Genomic DNA, 15,391 nt, shown 5'->3' on the forward strand with positions numbered 1-15,391 from the left:
TTTAAAAGAGTTTGGTGCTTGTTTGCAAAAGTTGCCAGTTTGGCATTCTCTGGAGAATGAGGTTCTGGCTATCCACAGACCAGGTGCAGCATAAGTCGTGGCAGTGCAAGTTTCCCATACCTCCAGTGTGCCTCAATTCTGACCTGGAGGGGCCAGTTACAAGAGTAGGAAGGTTCAGTTCACAAGCTCATTCACTTCTTGGCTTCTCTACTGAGACAGAAGCTTGGTTTATCAACTGTGGACAGCTGTCCATTGAGTTAAGTCTCATTTCCGCATTTGTTTTCATTCGAAACTGGAATGAAAATGTGAAGTTGCAAAAACTTTCCTGAAATGGAAATACTAAAAAAAATTGATTCAGAAATTGTTTCAACATTTTTGAACAAAACAATTAAACATTCCCCCCCCCCAAAATTAAACATTCCAAAAATTTGTTTTGATTTGTTGAAATGACATGAAACACTTATTTTTGAGCCACTTCTATGTTACACTGCATTTTCTTCTCAGTGCATTTCCTCATGGGAATTTGTAGTTTGAGACCCCGATGCCCCCATTCTCTCCTGTGGGCGAGGCTCCCTAGCCAGTTTGACTCTCTCACATGATGCACCACACAGAGCTAGGCCAGAGGGAAATTTGTATTGCATTATCAGTGATGTAGTCCTCCAGGGAACTCAGCCCATAGGAAAGAATGGAGGCCTGAACTACAACTCCCAATGCACTGATAGGCAAAAGCAGTTTAATGTTTTATTGAACTGATTACAAATTAAAAGATTGGGGGCAGATCAACAAAACAAAATATTCTGATTTGAGTCCAACTGACCCAAACTGAAATATTTCATTTAAATTTTCCTAATGGAAAATTCAATTTTCACCAAGATCAAGATTTTTCCTGTGGGAAATTTTGATTTTGTGGAAACTGCATTTTCTTGCCTAATTTGACCACCAAATTGTTTTCTCACAGGCCACCAAACCACTGTTGGATAGCTATAATGATTAGCCACATTGACCTAGTGGTGAAAGGTATTAGATTGTATCACAGTGACCACCATTGAGCCTTCCAAAGCCTTTTGTTTCAGTTGTCTGTGGAACAACAGATTTGCATTTGTTTTGTGTGTATGTGGTTTTAGATGACTGTTGGCTAATTTGTATTATGAGATATTGTAACAGTGAAAACATTTACTTATTTTTCAGATGACTACCATTTGCCTCTTGATGTCTTACCGGCTGTGACAGAGGGTCCTGGCCCCAGGACAACAAAGGAAGACTTGTGCAGGGGGAACAGACCTTTCCGCTACTGTGGAATAAATACCATGGAACTGTCAGACAGCGACCGTCCTGTCAGCTTTAGTTCCACATCCTCCTCTGTCTCCTCCAGGGATAGCCACAGTTCCTTTGGCAGCAGAATGACCTTAGTTTCAAACAGCCATTTGGGTTTGTTTAACCAGGATAAGGAAGCAGGGGCCATAAAACTAGAGCTGATTCCAGCCAGGCGATTTTGCAGCAACGAGCTACAAAGATGTAACCCCACAGAGCAACAGAATACCAAGGAAAGCCTTGAAAAAAGGCCAAATATGCCAAGGAAAGCTGAATCTAAGGGAACGAACAAAAACTGTGCTATGTCCTTGGTCACAGAGCCCACAAGTCCAAAGCTCCTGTACGTTGACAGAGTTGTCCAAGAAATTCTGGAGACCGAGAGGACGTACGTGCAGGATTTAAAGAGCATTGTAAAGGTAGGAGGCTTGGTTAGAACTGCCTAATTTGGTAAATTGTATCACATGAGTGTTCTACAGGGGAGATGCACAAGAAAAGGATCCATAAAATATGTGATCTTATAACCAGGGCACTTAAACTTTGCAGTAGTGCAGGCAGCTCTGACAACTTGCCAGGAGCCACATATAAACTTACTACAATGTTTTTTATAAATGTATGCAATGTTGTTGTAGCTGTGTTGGTCCCAAGGTATTAGAGACACAACAGGGAATGAGGGGTGGTGGCAAGGTAATATCTTTTATTGGACCAGCTTATGTTGGTGAGAGAAACAAGTTTTTGAGCTTGTACAGAGCTCTTCTTCTTTATAAATGAACACCTAAAACACCATAATTACTGCTAGCATTTGTAGCTTCTTTGCAGGGCCGGCTCCAGGCACCAGCTGAGCAAGCTGGTGCTTGGGGCGGCAGATTGTTCGAGGCGGCATTCTGCCCAATCCTAGGGCGGCATGGCCGCTTTTTTTTTTTTTCCCCCCCCCGCACCGGCCGCCCTGTAGGGGGCGGCGGCGCGGAGAACCAGAGCGCCCTGCAGGGCAGTCCTCTTCCTTCCCTCCCCGCCGACCGGAGTGGAGCCCTCGCGGCAGGAGGCAGCGCAGCGGGAGGGGCCGTGTGGCAGCGCCCCTGCTGTAGCCCTGGCCGCCCCCTTCTCTTTCTCTCCCACCCGCTCCCTCCCCCTCCCCCAGCCGGTCCCCCTGCACCCGCGCTCCGGCCGTGCCGCAGGTGTTTTTTTTTTTTTTTTTTTTGCTTTGCCGTTCTGGCCACCCCGTTTTGTTTTTGTTTTTTGCTTGGGGCGGCCAAAAAGCCAGAGCCGGCCCTGCTTCTTTGGTAGGTTAACATAAATTAATGCTCGTTTTAATTAACTAGTAATAAAAACAACAAAATAACCTTTGTATTTAATATTTTTACCCCTTGTAACCCAAGTGATTAGCCAATATGTTCAGGGTCTTGTGCATTGTTTTCATTAGGAAGAAAAATTGGTGGTGGAGTCCTGTAGTTCTTTGATGCTACCCTGTTTATTTACAAAGAATGTACACAAAGTCCTGTTTCCCTGAGCACAGTAAGAATCAGACAACAGGAGGCAGCATCTTTGCACAGTTCCAAGCCTCTTTCCAGCCAACACTTTACACAAAAGCTCTCTCAGCTTTTTCTCAGGTTCACGTTACAAATCTGTCTCTAGCTGTCCTTGGCTTTTTGCTGCCTTCCCTGTCTGTTTCTGTGGCTTTTCCATTTTGTGTGCGCGCACACAAATGTGCAACTGCTGTTCAATCAATCCCCCACCCCTGCATTTTTGTATCAGATCCCTTGGAAGCCCCTTGGCCCATATGGCTCAGCTTCTCCTCCAGCCTGTAAAAGATAGGGTCCCATCATAGCAAAGAAATCTCTTCCCACGTAATAAGGATAATTGGACAAGAGTGGGACCCCATCTCCCTGTATTTTGGGCAGGGACCCTTATTGTTTCAGCTATCTATTCTATAAAGGAGCTTCAGGGTGAATGTTACACCTGCCAACTTCAAAGAGATTTCTCCAGGCCCCCAGCAAAAAAAAAAAAAAAAAAAAGCTCCACTGTCACTTTCCAGCTACAGGGAAAGGATCACAGTGGCCTGCCTTTTAGGGCTCTGTATGTAATTCTGTTTAGGTTCTTATACCATGCCCATCACCACTGTACCTGCGCACCTTACCTGCTTATTAAAATGACTCCTATGTCTCTTTGACCTCCTGCCCTGTGTGTATAGCTTTACTACAACAACAAGATGATTTCACAGGAGGTGAATGTCTAGTCTGGTAACTTTATAGTATGTAGCTTTAGGCAGCTATATGTGTTAAATGCATCACTAATCTGGAAAAGAAAAGGTGGTCTGTTACTGACAAAAAGCAAAATGATTTAGAAGAGTGAAGGGGGGAAATGATTACTGGGGCTTTGATAATACCAATGCATGTCTTTTAAAAAAAAAAAAAAAAAAAAAAAAAGCTCACACAAGTCTTTTCCTGCAGAATTACAGTATTTTCTATGACTGATGGGATTACGCTAAAATCAGTTGTTCAGATTTCATTTTTGTAAGGGTTTAAAGCAAGATTGTATTACAATGTTAAAACAAGTCATCCTATGTACCGTCATTATTCAGTACACACAGGATTAATCCAGTAAACATGGCCTGCTTTTACCTTTTATCCCCCATTCCTCTCTGCACATGTTATACAGATACATACAATAAATTATACCACACTACTGGAATCTAAAATAAAGATAATCTTGAAATAAGTTACCCAATTAAATTTAGAATGGCCAATAAATCCCTGCTAGAAACAGCTTAAGCATCACCAAATGCTGAGTAAATGAGACAAATCATCTTGCAATTATGAAAGTGCTGTAACTTGCTCTTCAGGAGAGCATTTGTGAAACTGTTAAAGCATTTAGAATGTCTAATTAAAAGAAGTCTTCACAGCTTTGTGAGGTTTTGGCAGATTAATTGAAAGTCAAAATACTAGGCAAGGGGATTTTTAGTTTAGCTGTAAAGGATAGGGTCCCATCATAGCAAAGAAATCTGTTCCCAAGTAATAAGGATAATTGGACAAGAGTGGGACCCCATCTCCCTCAGTGTTCATGTGGTGTTTGGGTTTTTTAACCCATTGCACATGACCCTGTCTCTGATCCCCTTCCCCCCCCCCTCCCCCCATCCACAGGACCTCAGTGATACCATATGAATTTGCCTAATAGCCCAAGCATCACAAAGAGGAAAAAAGGGCAGAATCCATGGAGATCTGCTTATTTGTATGATCATTCCAAACTCTGAGTTCAGTGGCTCCTGGCCACACATTGAAGCAATGAGTCTCTTAGCCCCAGCCTTCTATAAGTGGTCCATACAGGTTTGGAGCCAGTTGACTTGTTGGGGAGCCAAATTTAAATGAGAAGCAGCTAATGCACACTACCACATAAATATGGGTCGGGATTTGGTCCTTTGTCAGGAAACAGGGAGAGAAGGAGAAAAGAAAAGCGAAGGAAGCGGCAAAGGATGACAACCAGAGAGTGTGAAGTGTGGGTTATGAAGATATAACTGGAGGAAGGAAGGTGTGAGGAAAGGGGAACAAACTAACCAGTGCAAAGTTGAAGGGAAATAAGAGCGCAAATCACAGGAGACAAAAATTGAGAAGGAAATGAAAGAAAATATAGAAGGAACAGAGTAAGAAATAAAGGAGAAACTGGAGCACAGGTTAACGGGGAAGCAAGGAGAGTAAAAAGGGGTGGGGGTGGAGGTTATGTGGACAGGTAGAAAGTACACTGAATTGGGTGGGACTGCACTGTATGAATCTGTAATGTGAAACTATGTATGCTTTGCCAGTGAAATATGTTTCTGAGGATCTTTCTAATAGGTAACCATCCGTAATGTAGCTGTGATTCTGTTCCTGCAAAGAAATACATAAAATATTGGTGGGTTACTTCTCAAAAGATTGACTCTGGGCTGCAAACTAAAATGAAAAATAAGACCAGCTTAGAGCTATAAAAATGGTTCATTAACACTGGCTGGGTGAAGTTCCATGTAAGAACATGGTGATGGCTAGACATGGGATAAGACTGACCAGTGTAATATCTCAAGCAGTATCCCTCTCTGCCCCTGTTGTTTTTTAGAGCATTTAAGAAAGTTGCAGTTAGCATGCTCAAGTTGAGAGATGATGGGGTGGGTGAGAAAAGTAAAATTTCACTTGGGGAGGGGAGGTTGTCAATTATTTAAATGTGAAATTTTGTCAGCATTGCTTTAGTCTTCAAAAAGTAGGGTGGTCTCGATGCTAACAGCACCAAACTGTTGGACAGAGGCAAAAAGGTCTTTCGTAGCAAATGGCTGTTGTGATTTTTAACTGATATTGGAGGCCTGCTGAGATTCCCCAGTTTTCTTGTACATTTTTATGCAGAAGTATTTAGACAGTTAAAAAATGAATGACAGGAGTTAGCATAGGGTTTTCACTACATGATCCTCTTGCCCTAGGCGGGGACACTTTTAAAAACAAAGTCTACTCAGGGAAACCATTTTGTATGTTATCTAGAAATGTAGTTTAATTATTACTGTTTTGAGGAATGACTTTGTGATTCTTAGGCATGGGATATACAGAGGACAGACATAGCAATTGGGTTAGAACAAGCTTTTTTCTGCTGTTAGGTATGTTTAATCAGGTGACACTTATGGGGTCATTATAATTTTGAGTTAGTTCAGCTTGATGCCTACTTTGGGAAATTAGTGATACCAAACCAGATAGCTGGGCTTTCTGCTTGCCTCACTTTGATAGCAGGCACACTGGTCCATGGCAAGGATTCAGTGTCTGCAACATAGGTCTCCAGTGAGTCCCTACAACACAGGGAAGCAGAAAGGCAAGAATGTTTTCTCCTCTTAAAAGTAATTTCTCAAAACTTGATTCAATTAAAAAAATACGTAAGACAAATAAAAATTCACTCATAATGGTTAACTAATGCTATAAAAATCTTTGGAAAACTGAAAAATTTGATGGTTTTGTTGTTACTCTACAAGTGGCTACTAATGACTATTATTGATAAACATTTATATTGTGATAGTAGCAGAAGTCAGAACCCCATCGTGCTAGGTGCAGTATGACCTTCTTATTACACACACACAAAACTATGTTAAAAGAACCATTATTAAGGTTGCAAACTCAAGCACTAAAGAGTTAGCAAATGGCAGAATTAAAGTTGCAGAATTAAAGTGCAGCCTAAAGTTGATGCCCTTGTGCATATGCATTATGATACAGTAATTGCTACACCTCCTCCAGCTTCTGCAACTGAAGCAAGGATTCTACATGCAACTGTCTCCTTCACTACACAATCCTAATTAATCCCCAGCAGATCCATTCTGTGCACTGAATAAGACAAGGGTCCAGTGGAAAAAATAGTATTATATACTGTATGTAATTAAATACTGTATTGTAATGCATAGGCGCAAGAGGGACAAATTAAGGTTGCACAGACCACCTTAATTCTGGCATTTCCTAGCATTTGACAATCTGACTTTGCAATATTAATAACCTTTAAACATTTTTTGTGGCCAATTTTCTAGTAAACTAAAAAACCAGAAATTCCATCGTGTGGCATCATATTGCCATCAACATGAGTCATCAGCAGGGTTGGAACTTTAGATCCACAGCATGGACCTGTGCTGCTTGAGCTAACAGAGTAACTGGTAGCAATAGTAGATTACCATCCTCTACATGGATCAGCTCTAAAGGGGGACATGACACTTCTTCAGTGGGTTTCACAGATGGTGATAATTTCACAAATTAACTTTTTTAATCACGATAAATTTTTGTGAGTTAATTGCGTGAGATAACTGTGATTAATTGACAGCCCTAGTAACAAGCCTTGTGGATAGGGAGGAAATGGTAGATGTGATGCATCTTGACTTCAGTAAGGCTTTTGATACTGTCACGTGACCTTCTTATAAATAAACTAGAGAAATATATAGCCTACATGAACCTACTATGAGGTGGGTGCACAAATGGTGCAAAAGTGTACTCAGAGAGTAGTTATCAAGGTTTCACAGTAAAGCTGGCAGGGCATATCGAGTGGGGTCCCATAAGGATTTGCTCTGGGTCCGGGTCTGTTCAGTGTCTTCATAAATGATTTAGATAATGGCATAGAGAGTATACTTGTAAAGTTTGTGGATGATACCACGCTGGGCGGGGTTGCAAGCGCTTTGGAGGACAGGATTAGAATTCAAAATGATCTTGACAAAACGGAGAAATGGCCTGAAATAAATAGGATGAAATTGAATAACGACAAATGCAAAGTATTACACTTAGGAAGGAACAATCAATTGTACAAATACAAAATGTGCAATGACTGCCTAGGAAGAAGTACTGCAGAAAAGGATCTGGGTTATTGTGGATCACAAATTAAACATCAGTCAACAATGTAATATTGCTGCAAGAAAAGCAAATGTATTTCTGGGATGTATTAGCAGGAATTATAAGACACAAGAAGTAATTCTTTCATTCTACTCAGCACTGATAAGTCCTCATCTGGAGTATTGTGTTCAATTCTGGGCACCACACTTCAGGGAAAGATGTGGACAAACTGGAGAAAGTCCAGAGGAGAGCAACAAAAATGATTAAAGGTTTAGAAAACATGACCTATGACGGAGGATTGAAAAAACTGGGTTTGTTTAATCTGGAGAAGACTGAGGAGGGACATGATGATAGTTTTCAAGTACATAAAAGATTGTTACAAAGAGAAGGCTGATAAATTGTTCTCTTTAACCAATGAGGACAGGACAAGAAGGAATGGCCTTTAAATTGCAGCAAGAAAGGTTTAGGCTAGACATTAGGAAAAATTTCCTAAGTGTAAGATAAGCACTGGAACAAATTGCCTAGGGAAGTTGTGGAATCTCCATCACTGGAGGTTTTTAGGAACAGATTAGACAAACACCTGTCAGGGATTGTCTAGATAATACTTAGTCCTGCCTCAGTGCAGGGGACTGGACTAAATGACCTATTGAGGTCTCTTCCAGTCCTACATTTCTTACCTCGCCAGTCTCCACTCCTCAGGATTCTAATCCAAGTACCACCAAGTCCTAGTCTCACCCTTCTAGACTCCCTGACTCAATCACCCTTTCGCTGGTAAAATCTAAGACATTTCTACTGAGTACATGCAACTGCAATTTCTCAAAGGCTTTTAACTTGGTCAGATTTGGTCAGATTTTCACAGGGATGGGAAAAGGCACGTCCCCAATGCAAAGGGACCTGCCAAATTTCAAGTCCCTGCTCCAAAGCAAGGGAGCACTAGAGCTTTTGAAAGAAAAGTTTGCCAGAATTTAACGTGGGCAAAACAATGTATTTTTCACTAGAACTTTTCTCATATATGGCTAAACTGTTTTGGCTGAAAACGTCCAGAACAATTCAGCCTGAGGCAGATGCCTAGGATTTAACATTTCAGCCCAAATTATTAAACTTTGGCAAAATTTTATGAGCAATTGAAAACAGGTATACTTTATGAAAACTTCATAATGGGAAGTTTCAGGTAACCTTAACAATACCAGTGCTACTAGCCCGGTCTATAATAAATGGAAGCTCTGCATGTCTAGAGTATGAAAACTACATTACTCTTAATAGAATATGTGTTGCCACATTTATGCAAATTTAAAGACATAGGCTTCTTCTGTTCCCATTGTCTTTCCCTCTCCAACTACCATTTTCACTCCTAAGTATGGTGCCTGATGTTTCCTATATGTAATTGTATGTGGAAATTATGTTAAAAACAGGAATAACTGGTAGTTTTTTCCATTTAAGAATACAGACTCTGGTACCCATCAAAAAAGAAATAGGTTGTCTTATAGCAAATGCCCTTCTCTAAGCAATGCTTCCTAGACAAGAACATTCCAGAGGCTGCTCAGTGGAAAGTTACTTGAACATAGTTGAAAAGATAGCTGAGATGCAAAAAGTCTTTACTAGGCCCCCTGAAGACAGGCATAAATCCATTGCGCTTTGTGACAGTGCTGTAATCAGCAAATAGTAATAATTATAACCGATAACGTTCTTCTTAGTGTTTTGAGATCACCCGATATGGGAGGGGCTGCTATTGTGAACCTGACATCCAATCTCACAATCTGTATTTTCTTGAACACATTAAACCCAAAAGGCTAGGTATGCACTAACATAATGATGCCTGTAAAGCTGCAGGGCAATACCACAGCTTCAGGGATAGGCATTACTGTTTGGCAAGGGAATATGAGCCTCAGAAAGATTGCTGACAGGGTTCGTTTATTTATTTTAAATCTCCTGCACAAAAGAGAGAATGCAGGTGATAGGTGTGTGGTGTTCAAGCAGTTCACTTTAATTTTCTCCATGAACAGTGTGACACTTTAGAAACAGGCTTTTCCCCCTTTGGGAGGCCAGCTAAAAACTTTTACATTGCCTGCCCCCCCTACTGAGAGAAAAGCCATTCAGTTTAGATTTAAAGTAGAATAATAAAATTCATACTGAGATATCTTGGTTCTTAGTGCCACTTTCCCCTTTTAGTAAGATAAAATTCCAAGTAAAGGTAAGACTTTAAAAAGCAGTTATAAGCAGATTAGTTTTCCATTAGCTCACTCTCCTTTCGTGCTAACCAGAAATAGCTCTGTAGGTCTTTAAAAGATTTGGATGAGCAATTTAAATTACCTGCAAATACAATTTGTTCATGGCTATTAAAAATAATTATACTGATGAGATTTTTCTAATTGTGGATGGTGTTAGATACACAGGTCTTTTATTCTGGTGAACTTTCTCATTGCTGGCACACTGAGACATGAAGGAAAAATTGTCAGATTTTGTTTTCATTCATACCTGTGCAGTCTCACTGACTTCCCTGAGGATAAATGGCTGCAAAGGCAGGGAGAATTTTGACTAATTGTATTCATATGTGAAAGCGGAGGTTAAATTTGTCTCTGTTACCCCAATGTAAATTCAGAGTAACTTCCTGAAGTCAATGGAGTTTCTTTGGATTTATACCAATGTAAATTAGAACAGAATTCTGATATATTAACCTAATCTGTGTTCCTTGCTGTGGGAAATGGTTTCTGTAAAATAACCAGTAAGGAGCTTGCTGTTTCTTTCTAGAAATGAATATATTTTAAATGTTTATATCATCAGTGTTTTTCTATTTTCTATTTTTGGTGTTTTTAAAAGTATATTATTGTAATCCATATTTAAGATTATTGGAGGGTGAGATGTCTAGTTCAGAAATATACCTGGTCTTGTTACATGTGTAAACAGTTGTTCTTGCTTCCTGCAAGAATCGGCTAATGTAACTCAAACCTTTGCCTCCTGAGGCAAAATCTTATTGTTTTAATGGGCCCTTTCAGTTTTGCACATGGTATTTTTGCTTTTTGGACATAGGCCATATTAAATATCCTAAAGCCAGAGTGAGTGAGTGGGTGTGCATATACTGTTCTTTACTATATGTTTGTCTTATATTATTTCAGATTTAAAAGTTTCCTATACTGGGGAGGGGGATAGCCTAGTGGTTTGACAATTGGCCTGTTAAATCCAGGGTTGTGAGTTCAATCCTTGCGGGGGCCATTTGGGGATTTAGTTGGGGATTGGTCCTGCTTTGAGCAGGGGGTTGGACTAGATGACCTCCTGAGGTCCCTTCCAACCCTGATATTCTATGATTCTATATACTCCAAGTTACCCTAGAAAATTAAAACCTTATGCCAACTATGTACACTTTTATGACTCCTACAGCCTGCACCCTGGTCAAAAGGTTCTTTCTTGCTATAGTCATTTTTGCCCAGAGAAGGGGCTTATTACAGTATGAATAAAGTATATTGTAAACAAAGGATATCTTTCTAATCCAATAGAGCAGAGCTTAAAACGGAGATACTATGTGCAAATTAAGGCACGTATTAGGATTGGTTCTAGGCTAACCTCATACGAGATACATAAAGCCTTGACTAAATGTGATTGTCTCATACTTTCATTTCTAATAGACATTATAATTGCCTTATCTCATTTCTCACAGTAAAAGCTGTTCCTATCTCTTGCTCAATATGTCTCTAGTAGCTGGAAAACTCTGATGTAAAAAATAATAATCCCCTTGGGCTTTTCCCTATCTGTTTGTTGTATCTACCTGTTGTCTCTCATTTTAGAATGTAAACTTGTTGGGGCAGGGACCATCTCTTTGTGTTTGCCCGGTGCCTACCCAAACATGACTTGGACCCTATGCTGTACCACAATACAAATAAATAATAATAATTAACAACTTAAAGCTGACTTTAAAAACCCACTGTTTTTTGATCAGTATGAAATGGTAAATTATGCTACAGTAATAAATAAGCCTTCTACAAATCCACTGTTAATCTTTGTAAAGCTTTCAGTGGAGGATAAGTGGCCAAGATAGCTGCTACTGCTGCTCCAATGAACTATCGAATTGCTGAAAAGACTTACTGCTATTGTGCTCACTTTATTTGGAGCAATGGATAAATCACTCAACCATGCTGTCTGTTTACAGCTTAGTAAATGCTGTTCTAAATGCAAATCAAAGTAGATAAAAGGGTGAGAGTTAATCTACTTCTGTTCTGGAAAGCTTTGATTCTTTTCTTTTGAGGGGAGGGGGAAAAAGTATAGTTATATGTGGAATGCACCATTTAGGAGTTCTTGTCATCCTCAAGAGATTCTGAGGGTGAAATGTTGTCTCTGTAACTAAAGTGAGGTTGGACCATGGGGTTGTGTTACCATGTAGTGAGACCCATAGAACCTCTTTGTCATTTAGAAAGCCATAGACAATACATCTGCTAACCCCTGCCCTCTGGCTCTGATTTACTCCCGGGTCGCACATGGGTAGCTCTTGGTGTTATGTACATTTCTATGAAGCCCAGCAATGCTGGGAAGGTAAGTTAACAGTAGGTAGACAGAAGAACTGACTGGTAGATTTGTGCTTAGAAGTTTTCAGTGATAATTTTAAGGTTTGCAATAGCTTTTGAACATGACGACAGATCCGAGCAAAATGATTGTAATTTCCTTTCCTTCCCTCCTCCACCCCAAAAACAAAACAAAAACAAAAAAACCCCCAAACCAATAAAATCACCCAAAAGGTAATTTTGGTTATGTAACCAGTTAAAAAGAAAAGCAAAGTGAGTTCCCAATCAGGTCATAGCTTCTGAGACTTTTTTGTTTTTTATAATGAGTAAGCTATCATGACTGTGTTCTCTGGAGTATATAAATAATTGACTATTGATCTTTAAATTTGAATTATTATTATTATATATAAATTCTGTCATAACTGTTATCTTTGTTAGCTAGGGAATACCTCTGACCTTTACACCTGAATAGATGATAAAGCAAAAAAAAAACAAACCCATGACAGTGTATGTCTTTGAGTTGAGAAAGAGTGCTGTCTTGCAGTTTATTTTTTGGGTTTGTTTGGGGGAGGTGGGAAGAGTTGCCATCTTTGTGGTTTCACAAGAAAACCCTTTGCAAACAAAAGAAACCTTTTCAGTAACAAACCATCCACTGGCATGTCCTGCTTCTAGCATTGTAACTTATCACTCACCCTGAAATGGTAGTAATTAAATCCACTCCTAAATTTTTGGCCATGTGGCTAGTGAAGAAAGCATATGTATTTGTTTTCATTATACTTGGTTTTAAGTTTTTTTTTTTTTTTTTTTTTTTTTTTTTCCTTGGAAAACAGACTCACCAGACTTCCTGTCTGTCTATATTTTAAAATAAATGTAATTTTTCTTCTAGAATGTAAACTGATTCAGAAGGTGTTTTAGAATGCCTTTAAAGATTTTTAATGCTCAGCCATGCCATAAATTAGTCATAAAAGGAAGGCTCTTTGAACAGAGTAGGGGTCTAGGATTTGGGACTTTTGGGTTCTCTGACTGGCCATGCCACTTTTTCATTGTGTGACTTCATCAAGTACCTTAACTTCTCTGTGCCTTGCTTTATCTGTCTATAAAAAGGTTATAATCAGTACCTACCAATTCCCATTGTGATGATTAATCTATAAGATGTGTTCACAACTTTGAGATTTTTAGATGAAAGGTGCTTTGTAAAAACAAGTATCTGTGCAATAGCTTTATTTGCATGCAGAAAAGTGTAATAGAATATAGCATAAGCACAATGTGTAAGTCAGTTGTTATACTTCTAAATGCATCTGTTAGGTTTTTATTTATTTATTTATTTATTTAAATTCTAGGCTATAGGGTGATGATTATAGTTTCTATTGATAATACCCAGTGTGGGTAGTTTCTATTGATACTACCCAGCTTTAGCTTTAGGAACTTTGGGAGAGATTATTATATCTGTTCAGTGACCAGAGAATATTTGACACACTAATTGCTGTGCCTTACTGTTTAATGTTTCCATTTAGTGTCATAATTACTGAACAAATGGCTTCTTTTGTCTTGTGTACTTTTCTCTTATGAGTCCCTGAAAAGTTTGATGGATGGTGACCTCACAAAGCCTGTCAGTGGAATGTCAGTAAACTGCTTAAAGGTGTGGGTTTTTTCCCCAAGATTTCCATTCCTAATCTCCAAATTTAACTGCTACCCACTCTCCTATGAGTAAAGATACCAAAGACCAGTCTGTGGCTGCAGCCATGACTTGATAGTCTTCTTAGCATATGTGCAACGTGCCTCAGGTGGCATGTGACCAGAATTAATCACCGAGTTTGGTCTGCTGGCTAGATCATTAGCTTCCCCGGCTTGGGCCAGTACTGACGAGGATTGCGACATGAACGCTGATCCATGTAATAACCTGGAACAGGCAGAAAGAAAATCATAGTGATGAACTAGGTGTCCCAAGAATTAGACAGGTTTTTGTCTAGGGTCCATTTGGCTAGCCCTGTCATTGCTAAGATGGCCCATAACTGGCTTGGCACAGGTTTGACTAACAAATGGTATGACCAGTTCAGCACTGCAGTGTTTAATTTTGTGCTAGGGTGGACAATATTGTCAGAGTTTTGTAAATGTTTCTGTTGAATGATATTCTGTCAGTCCTGTGATACCTTTCACCTACTAATGCAAAACTTCAGAATTTTGATGATCTGATAACATTGCAGTAGACGCTACAGCTTGCATCTATAGAGCCACATATGAGCATCTCTAAATATCACAAGGACTTTCTTAAGGCACCGAAAGGGTTAATTTTAAATGGAGACTACTGCATCTTTTCACATTTAGTACTAGGCTATTTGACATTAGGGGTGACTAGACGTCCCGATAATAATGGGATTGTCCCAATATTAGGGGCTTTGTTTTATATACGTAACTATACCCCTTCCCCTTAAAAAAAAAAAAAAAAAAAAAGTCCTTTTCTTCACATTTGCTATCTGGTGACCCTATTTGACATTGGTATTCATGCCGTTTGAAAAAATGTCTGTATAGCGGTTTGTAGTACAGATTCACTTGTCTGTATGAAGTGATCTACAGCTTCTTTATGCTGACTAGTCTGGCCATCAAACTTTAAAGCTATCTTTCTTGGCAGTGCAAACTTCAATTTGTGACCAATGACAAGTCTATCTTTGTGGGGTTTTTTTTAGCATGTTCTTCTCAAAATCTTTTAAAAAGAGTTGTTGTTTTTGAAAATCCTAGTTTTTAGTTGTGCAGTTACCATTAAAGGCAAAATTAGCACCACCTTTGAGTATAGTGGGCTGCTGTGATTGATATATTTAATGTGTAGGTTCAAAGGTAGTCAGATATTTTGGAGTAAAAGGCATGGATAAAAGGAGAGGGGGCTAATCCTGATTAATTTCTGGCATGTTTTAAACATATTTGAAAAGTCCAGTCTTTGTTCCTCACTGTTTTTTCCGTAGAGCTATATGGACAAGTTTTACCACAAAAATGATCAAATTAGAACTCTTTGGACAGACTTTACTCTGAAAACTTGGTATCGTACAACCAGGTCTTCTGATTAAGCCATGCTGTTGCCGTTGTACACCATGAAAGATTTCTAAACAATAAGTAACTACAAGCTACTTACTGCATATAAGTCAGCTTTCAAAGACTGGCACTATTTTGTCCATATATCTAAGAAGTGAAGAAAGGCATGTCTTAGTGGTCTAAGCACAGGGCTGGGGGATAGGAATTCCTGACTGCTAATCTTGGCTAGGATACTAAATTCCTCTATGGCCTTATATAAGTGCAGAT

The 15,391-nt window shown here is 39.4% G+C and overlaps 1 protein-coding gene across 1 annotated transcript in view; it reads left to right on the plus strand.

Moving 5' to 3' along the window:
• Positions 1-1,193: 1,193 nt before the first annotated feature.
• The window catches only part of PLEKHG1 (pleckstrin homology and RhoGEF domain containing G1), an 81,676-nt gene continuing 67,478 nt past the window's right edge, over positions 1,194-15,391 (plus strand). Inside the window, exon 1 of the mRNA XM_065401806.1 lies at positions 1,194-1,727. Coding sequence (XP_065257878.1) covers positions 1,308-1,727 — 420 coding nt within the window. The 5' untranslated portion in view covers positions 1,194-1,307. The remainder of the gene's footprint in view (positions 1,728-15,391) is intronic.

This window comes from Emys orbicularis, chromosome 3 (genome assembly GCF_028017835.1).
Source record: "Emys orbicularis isolate rEmyOrb1 chromosome 3, rEmyOrb1.hap1, whole genome shotgun sequence".
Lineage (NCBI taxonomy): Eukaryota > Metazoa > Chordata > Testudines > Emydidae > Emys > Emys orbicularis.